Source organism: Trachypithecus francoisi, unplaced genomic scaffold, assembly GCF_009764315.1.
Source record: "Trachypithecus francoisi isolate TF-2019V2 unplaced genomic scaffold, Tfra_2.0 Lachesis_group11, whole genome shotgun sequence".
NCBI lineage: Eukaryota > Metazoa > Chordata > Mammalia > Primates > Cercopithecidae > Trachypithecus > Trachypithecus francoisi.
The window spans coordinates 82,258,084-82,267,268 of NW_022681456.1; the positions used below are offsets into that span (position 1 = coordinate 82,258,084).

At 50.3% G+C, this 9,185-nt stretch overlaps 1 protein-coding gene across 2 annotated transcripts; it reads right to left on the reverse strand.

Moving 5' to 3' along the window:
- Positions 1-1,709: 1,709 nt before the first annotated feature.
- Positions 1,710-9,185, reverse strand: ATG101 (autophagy related 101). 2 transcript variants are annotated; one of them, XM_033222007.1, is made up of 4 exons: positions 8,901-9,185; positions 8,660-8,789; positions 5,262-5,589; positions 1,710-2,418 (listed from the first exon to the last, which is right to left on the reverse strand). In XM_033222007.1, exons 3-4 carry the CDS (start codon positions 5,511-5,513, stop codon positions 2,014-2,016), a joined length of 657 nt encoding a protein of 218 aa, XP_033077898.1. In that variant the 5' UTR covers positions 5,514-5,589; positions 8,660-8,789; positions 8,901-9,185; the 3' UTR covers positions 1,710-2,013. The 2 variants fall into 2 exon arrangements, with proteins under 2 accessions (XP_033077898.1, XP_033077899.1); XM_033222008.1 differs by lacking the exons at positions 8,660-8,789; positions 8,901-9,185 and adding an exon at positions 5,803-5,813.

Genomic DNA, 9,185 nt, shown 5'->3' on the forward strand with positions numbered 1-9,185 from the left:
CACACTCCACAGCAGGGAGACATTCAGGTACAGCAGAGCAGAGCAGAGCAGAGCATGGGGAATTCAAGGCCCACCTCCACTCCTTTTCTCAGGCCCCATAGGCCAAGGAGAGTCACATTTACAGACCAATGGGAGAGCACAGATTTGATCCACCAGGACTCCAGTCCTGACTCTGGATAAATCAGTCCCCCACTTCAGAAAATCGCAATGCCATAAGGGTGGGGAATATTACTGTCCTGTCTACCAGGGTGGCCCATTGCCAGCTAGGTGTCCCACAGCCAAGCCAGGGTGGGAGAGTGAAGCAGAGTTCAGCTGCAGAAAAGCAGAAAGACTGGAAAAGCGGACAGAGAAGCAAGACCCTCCTGCCAGGTCTGTAGCTGGACCTGTAGCAATTCTTGTACAATTCTGTTGCAAATTCTGTAGCAAGCCTTGAGTCCTTTTAAAAGATAAAGTCACTGCCAGCCAACACCTGTACCAGTCCCCTCAGAAGGGATTAGATTAGCTAATGGCCGTCTGGTAGGAAAATAAGAAGAGTCCCCAGACTGCAGCAGGCCAAGTGGGGTGTCATATGCTATCAAGGACTTGCTAGAAATTGGCCTTCTTCAACTATAAACACCCCCTCCTGAGTCCTCCAACTCTCTGATGACCCAGAGATCAAGAGTAGAAACATCACATGGCCAAGGGTGATGGGAAATGGGAAAAGCGCATTCCAAGTGCAAACACTTCCTGGTCATCCTGACTACCTACACTGCTCCAGGACCAGGGACAAGATACCCCACTCCCACCCCATTTCTCCCTTAGCATCCCTCCCTACACATACCTCATTTAGTCTGGTTAGAACTGGCCCAGAAGCAGCCAAAAAGCATTGTAAAGCATGGACTGTATCGATGAGAGCATAGCACACAATGGGGGCTTAAGTATGCGGGTGTAGAAATGAATGTGAGTGATGGAGGCAATGGCCAGCCCAAGCTGGAAGAAGTGTCACCAGGTACCAGACTGTCTCAAGTTGGCCAATCTGTCTCCAGGCATGACCCACATCAAATGACCTTTCTGGTGCACATGGGGATCTGTGTGCTCTATGAAGACAGAGAAGGTACTCTCTGGGGCCACGGTGAAGCAAGACCAGACAACATGAAGGCCAGGGATGTCATAGCTTCCTTAGAAAAGGTGGAGATAACACGGGAACAGAAAACCAACATGTTCTCACATTACATGTTCTCACTTGTAAGTGGGAGCTACATGACGAGAACACATGGACACACAGAGGGGAACAACGCACACTGGGGCTTTGTGGAGGGTGGGAAGAGGGAGAGGATCAGAAAAATAACTAATGGGTACTAGGCTTAATACCTGGGTGATAAAATAATCTGCAAAACAAAAGTTTACAAAAAAAAAAAGAGGAAAGTGAGTTTGGAAGTGCTGAAATAGGGAGTCGATTGGTGGGGGGGGAAGGGAGGAGGAGCTCAGTCACATCCAAAAGCAACAGACCCTCACCCTACCATGGGATTGGCTATGGCCACATCTGGCTAACACCTGCTTTGTGTGAATAGCCAGTCAAGTGCAAAATCTGTCCATTTTAATACATCTTTAATCCCATCCACCCACCCCTCTCATCTTGGAGCAATGCCCTCAACACACACCTGTGTCCTCACAGGAGTGGCAGAAAGTATTAACACATCAGGGCAGAAACAAGAAAAGGGAGAGACGGCTCAGCCCAAACTCACGTTCTCAACTTTATTCCCCATCCCAGTGGTGGCTCTTCTGTACAGTGGAGAAAGAAAGAGGACCACACCAGGGCTATGGAGAGACAGTACAGGCAGGACTGAACCGTCAGCAAAGATTAAAAGGATGACCAGAGGCTGGCAACCACAAAACCAAGAAGCCAGCGGGGGCTGCCCCTTCCAAGTCTCACCAACGACCCCAAGCAGGCAGCAGAGCCAAAGGCCCAGTAGTACAATCCCCAAAAGCCAAGGTCTGGGAGCCATCAAGGAGCTCCCAGGGATCCGGCGAGGCTCAGAGGGCAAGGGTGTCTTTGATGAGCCTGCGCATAGTGGTGGTGACCGAGGTGCCCAGGGCATCAGTGATCTGGAAGGAGATCTTGTAGAGGTAGGGCTGCACGTCCCGCAAGCCTGTGTCAAACACGTTATCCACCTCCGACTGTGTGGGCATCTTGGGCAAGTACTCATGCCGATTCATCACCTCCACGATGTTGATGATCTTCTCGCAGAGTTTCTCACCCACCTTCTCCCGGCAGATCTGCCGCTCCTGCTCCGTGGCCAGGGCTACCACATGTACCTTGACCGTCCACACTTCCCATGGAATGCACTCATCTGAGAAAGGCCAGCGAGACTTCTTCTTCTGGTAGAACTCCAAGGACATCTGCCCCAGCCCATCACCACCAGAGTTGCGCAGCGCATCCTGGGGAAGAAGGGAACGAATGAGCATGCCAAGGCCTCTGAGTTCCCACCTGTGAGGGCCTGCTTCCCACAGCCCAGGGAATTATGCTCTCTTAGCTCTAGTCATCATCCAGGGATGGCAAGGAAACAAGACTGGGAGAGGGCAAACAGTCTGGGCGAAGTGACATAGCAAACTGCCAGCCTGAAATTGTGTAGTTCAAGCAAACCAGCAAAATCTGTCTCCAAGCCCAATGCCTCCAGCTTGGTGAAGAACTGATATTACAGGAATAACTACTGGTCTGCAGGCACGTATTCTGTGCCAGGAACTTAACATATACAATTCCACTGGCTCCTCCCAACAACCCCATGAGCTTTCACCAAGGCACGATGAGGCTTAGAGAAGTAAGGTAACTTGCAAGAGTCACATGCCTATGGATGGCTGGACCAGGGTTTGAATCCGGATTGTCTGATTTCCAAATCCTTGCTTTTCACCTTTACATTGCATTAAGGGCCTTCTCCTTCCACACCACCCCTTTAGCCCATATCCTTCAAAATGTTCTAATCACCTCATCAACATCTCCCTCTTCCCCTGTAAACTATTTGTCTTCTCCACTGCCAATGAAACATAATTCTTTCGATATTTCTTAAAGAGACTGGGTCTTACTCTGTCACCCAAGCTGGAGGGCAGTGGAGCAATCATGGCTCACTGCAGCCTCGGAATCCTGGGCTCAAGCGATCCATGTTAGCCTCCTGAGTAGCTGATACTACAGGCACACTTGGCTAATTTTTAATTTTTTTTTATTTTGTTAGAGATGGGGTATTGTCACATTATCCAGGCTGGTCTCGAACTCCTGGGCTCAAGCAATCCTCCTGCCTCAGCCTCCCAAAGCGCTGGGATTACAGTTGCAAGCCACTGCGCCCAGTTCACAGTCTCTTTTATGAGCACAGGAAGAGGGAACTGTAGAGCCCAGTGATCCTTGCTCAAAGAGGAAAACCAAGCAACAGAATGGGGAAGGGAAGTTGAAGGACAGACCAGACCTGGTGCTTCTCCCTCTTCTTCCCTGAGAAGCAAACAGGACCATCCAGTCCAATGATTCTGCCCTTGCCACCCCATGGGTGTGCGTGGCCCCATACTCCTCTTCGTAGGGCAGCCAGGACCCTGAAGCTCCTTTCTATCTGAGTTAATGCCAACCCAGAGGGTAAGGATGCCTGAAATCCTGAACCACACTCATCAGGGAAGAGGCTCTCCTTCATTGACAAACCAAGGTCAAGTAACCTTGAATGGCTATTTGTAATGTTTAATGTGTGCCAGGTTCTGTTCCAAACACTGGGCATATTTGACTTATTCAGTCCTTGCAGTGCACACACCCTTTGAGGCAGGTAGGATTACTATTCCAATTTTGAGTGGAACCACTAGCCCAAGGTCACACACTTGCTGGGTGCTAGAGTGCGGCTCCAAAGCCTATGCTCTTCACCACTCTGCTCCACCTGCCTCTTACGGACACCTGGAGGACAGAGAGCTGAAAGATGCTGCTGCTCTTGAGGGTGACTGGGAAACTGCTGATGAACTTGCCCTTTCTGGGTTTGGGGGGACAATGAGGGACAGCTTTCGCCTGACACTGGGCAATCCCCTGCAATGAGCACACAGTACTCAACACAGTGAAGTGCTCTGCAAGTATTTATGGAATGAAAGTCAGACACACAGCTCCCCTGTGTTCTAACCCCAGAGCAGATGCCTTTAGGCTCATGCCAGTAGTTCAAGACCAGCCTGGAGTTCAAGATCAGCCTGGGAAACACAGTGACACCCCATCTTTACAAAAAAAATTCTGTTTTTTGGAGACAGGGTCTTGCTCTGTCACCCATGCTGGAGTACAGTAGCGTGATCATGGCTCACTGCAGTCTCGAACTCCTAAGCTCAAGCAATCCTCCCACCTCAGCTGCTCAAGCACCTGGGACTACAGGCATGTGCCACCACATCCCACTAATTTTTGTATTTTTTGTACAGATGGAGTTTCGCCATGTTTCCGGGGCTGGTCTTGAGCTCCTGGGCTCAAGCAATCTGGTCACCTTAGCCTCCCAAAGTGCTGAGACCACAGGCGTAGCCACCAGGCCTGGCAAAAAAAATCGTCGAAAATTAGCCGGGCATGGTGGTAGTGGTGTACACCTGGGGTCCCAGCTGCTTGGAAGGCTGCAGTGGGAGGACTGCTCGAGCCCAGGAGTTCCAAGACTGGGGTGACACAGTGAGATTGTGTCTCAAAAAAAAAAAAAGGAAAAAAGAAAAATTATCATCACTACTTTAAAATTTAAAAGTACCCACTCAATGAAATGGTCAAACACTGTGACTCTCAACAAAGACCAGAGGAGAAACCACACTACCACTTCCACCTCCTGAGGTGACCAACAGCAGCAGCCGGCCATGTCCCTTCCACATCTTTCTTCCACCCAGACACACAATGCCACACCGCCAAAACGGACCTGTGGATGGCAGCCACCTGAGCCAAGCAAGCCACCCTGTGGGGGAAGTTTCATGTGGGAAAGGAAAAGTGGAAACAGAAGCAGAGAGAGCTGTAGCCAGAGAGAAGGTCAAGACCACAGAAGCAAGGATGGCCCCAGGGGACCTGGCTGCCAACACTGCTCAGCTTCCTGTTCTTCCTTCTCCCCCCAAGCACATTTATGAGTGTCTCCCTCCCTCACCACCATGCGCGCGCGCACACACGCCCTCCCCTGAAGAGGAGCTCTCAACATGCCTGTTTCTCAGAACCTGAAAGAACCCGATTCACACACTCAGGAAGAAGAGGCTGGTTCAACAGCAAGCTGGGGTGGAGGGCACCTGAGGCCCCGCCATCCGCTGTGCCACACCCTTACCTTGAACTCCCCGACAACCTTGCGCAGGGCACGATCCAGTTCCTCAGAAGAGACGCGCACGTAAGTGAAGTCGATGAAGTCACAGTCAACATCCTGGGTGCCCACGGTGCCAATGGAGTAGGTGCCCTCCTTCTTGTAGTGGAACTTGCCCGTGCTGCGGTGCAGAAGCACCGTGTGCAGCACAGCCAGCATGGCCTCCTCCACCTGCCGCCCCTCCACCGACACCTCCAGCACCTCCGAGCGACAGTTCATCCTGCACCCAGTAACCCACACCAAGGTGGGGAACAAGGATAAAGACAGGGGATCTTCACCCTACCCAAGGGCCACCCTGCAAGAGGAGCCCAGGTCAGAATGCCGACAAGACTAGTCCACATGTTATCTTTCACTTCCTTCTAGGCTCAGCCCGGCCTCTGCCTCCACTGGCCCTTCTCTGCATTTTGGCAGGACAGACTATCAGAGAATCATCAACTCTCAGGATCAGAAAGCGCAAGAGCTTCAAAGTTATCAGTCCAAATGACAGGCCGGGATTCCATTTTACAACCTTCAGTGTAGTTTACAGCAGATGCTCACTGTGCAACCTTTGTCAAGTACTAGACATCAAAGGCAAGCACAGCCCCTGCCCTCAGGCTGACAGAATGAAGGAAAAGCAGGCAACTAAACATTATCACCATGGAGAGAGTACAGGGTGGGACTAAGAAGTACAGAAAGACAAGTCTGATTTCCTCGGACCTTGAATGAACAGGTTAAGGCATTTGAACTCTGTCCTAAGAGCAGCGCACTGTGCCAAGATCAAATCTGTGCATCAGAAAAGTACCTCTGGGCCAGATGTGGTGGCTCACATTAATCCCAGTAATTTGGGAGGCCGAAGCAAATCACTGGAGCCAAAAGTTCAAGACCAGCCTGGGCAACATGATAAAACCCCATCTCTATGAAAAATACAAAAACTTAGCTGGGCCTGGTGGAAGGCGCCTGTAGTCCCAGCTACTTGAGGGGCTGAGGCAGGAGGATAACTTAAACATGGGAGGCTGAGGCTGCAGTGAGCTGAGATCATGCCACTGTGCTCCAGCCTGAGTGAAAAAGTGAGACCCTGTCTCAAAAATAAATAAATAACAAAGTAATAAAATAAATTCAAAAAAAAGAAAAGTACCTCTGACTAAAGGGCAAAGAATGGCTCTAAACTGTATTGGGGTCACAAACTACTCAGAGAAGTCAATGAAGCCATGAAGGCTGGGCTTTAAAAACATGACACACACACACATACTAAATCTCACCTATTTCTAGGGACACCCACATCCACAGACTCCAGGGTAAAAACTTGTGGATTTAAGGCACAAAGGCTGGGCAGGGAAGTCAGTTAAAGACCACTACAGTAGACGTACTTACAGAAGCAGCATAATCAGGTGTGGGGGTTTTTCATGCCCTACAGTCCTGGGTTTGAATCTCACCTCATCTACATCTTGCTCTGTGACTTTAAGCAAATCACTCAACCTCTCTGAACTTCTTATCTGTAAATGGGGATAGTAGTGAGAATTAAGGTAACACATGTAAAATACAGTAGAATAGTGGTTAAAAACGATGACTTGAAAGTCATACAACCTGGACTGGAACTCCAGGTCTGCCACTTGCTCCATGCTCATGATCTTGGGCAAGTTACTTAACACCTATCTGCCATATATACCAAAGAGATAATAATGGCTACCTTGAAAGGGTTGAGGGCTGAATGAGTTAGCATGTATAAAACACTAAAAGCAGTATCTGACAAGTAGTAAACATCCACTAAGTATTCATTAGGACATTGTTATTGCCAAGAGATGATGCAAGGCTATACAGCAGCAGTGGTACAGTGAGTGGGAAGGAGAGACAAGAGACTTGAGAACCAGAACATAGTAAATAACTAAATACATGCCCAGAGGGAGAGGGAACTTCAAGTTCCTTATAACTCAGAGTATTCAACTTGCAAACTTCCCCTGACAGGGAATTCACTAGCTCTCACAACAGCCACTCAATGTTCAGGAAGTTCTATTCAGTTATTTTGATTTATTTATTTATTTTATTCATGAGATGGGGTCTCACTCCATCACCCAGGCTGGAATACAGTGGCACAATCTCTGCTCATTGCAACTTCCGCCTCCCAGGCTCCCATCCCAGCCTCTCCAGCAGCTGGGAACACAGATGCACACCACCACACCTGGCTAATTTTTTCTATTTTTGGTAGAGAAAGGGTTTCGCCATGTTACCCAGGCTGGTCTCGAACTCCTGAGCTCAAGACATCCACCTGCCTCGGCCTCCCAAAGTGCTGGGATTACCGCACCCAGTCCAGTTATTCTTTCTACTGAAGAATCTGTCACTTAGTGCTTCAAACTACTTTTAGTTTTAGTTTTGGTACCCAAAGCCACATAAAGTCTCACCTCTTTTCCACAAGTGAGTTTTTATTTAGGGGTAGCTGTTCCACCACCCCCTCACCCTTTCTACAGGCTGAAGGTCCCCAGTCCTCAAAAACATGCCTGTTCCACATCACATCTTATCTGCATGGAATCCTGGCAGCTCTCTTCTAAGTGTATTTCACTCATCTGGTTGACAGACGGTGAAAATAAAAAAATATATTTCAGTTTGTGTCTGTCCCCTTTTAAACTGTTGCTCAGTACAGGATACAGGGCAACAGTCTGTGGACTGCACAGAGATCAGGCCAGCTCTGCCTCTCACCTGGCGATCAGCTCGCGTCTACCTGTACTATCACGCACCATCACGTTTTTTGTTTCTACCACTGCCTATATTCTACCACAGAATATAGGCAGACAATTCCTATATTCTGCTTATAGGGCAGAGACTATATTCCATTCATCACTATCATGGTAATTCCTAGTACTTTGTACAAAACAACTGCTCAATTCATCCCAACCCAGAAATTCCAGGTCCTTCCAGGGGTTGCTAGATTAGTTTCTCCTACATGCTTGGATCAAGAATGAAAAGGGCTCTCTTGCTCGTTTTGCCCTCCAGTTCCACTCCATCCAGCAATGTTCTTCCCATCTGGAGACTCCTGGCTCTGGTCTGGCTCCCTTTCTTCCACGACTTCTCCCTCTTGTGTCCCCCTCAATCGTTCATACAAGCCATACATCTCACTTGTGCCCCAAGCCTGGGCTCCTCCCTCACTCTACGTGCTATTTTAGGATCCACTCCTCCAAGAAGTCAGTCCTGACCAACCCCATTCTCCTTCCCACAGCAGCCACATTTGGTCTGTGAAAACCTTGTTGTCCCCTGCACCACACAGTGAGCAGCGAGCAGCAGGGCCCAACCAGAGTAGGGTCTGGAAAGTCTCGTCCCTCTGGTCCGCCCGAGTTGCAGAGGTTAACAGCTGACTTCTCAAGCTTGGTTGGAGCACAGGGTGAGCCAATTCCCACCTTGAGTGTAGAGTTTAGAGCACGGATTCTTCAAACTCGGCTCATGCACTTCCTCCTCCTCCTCACGCCCAGGTGCGACCTCCGCAGGTACGCGTCAACCTCTGCGCGGCGCTGAACCACAAGAGGCCGGCTAAAAGCAAAACCAGAAAGCTTACTTGGCTTCCTATCAAGAGACTCGGGACGGAGGCAGGAAGGAATTCCCGCCTGGGTCCCGTACCCCCCGCCACCACTACGAGCGAACCTCCACAGTCCACGTAATCAGGGAAGAGGGGACTCCTCGGGTGTCTCGGGGGCTGCGCCCCGCGCCCAGGCTGGCTGGACTCGGAAGCTGGAGGAGCGCCCCTGTTCCGCCGCCCCAGGGGATGCCCACGCCGGCACAGGAGAGGGGGGAGACGGTTAAAACAGCTCCCACCTCCCCCAACCCCCGTCCGCAACCAGCCTCTGAGATGCCACCACTCTCCCGGCAGGCTCCAGACCACCTGGGTGGGAGGCCAAGCCGGGACCGGAAGCCGCGCCGCCCCCCGCG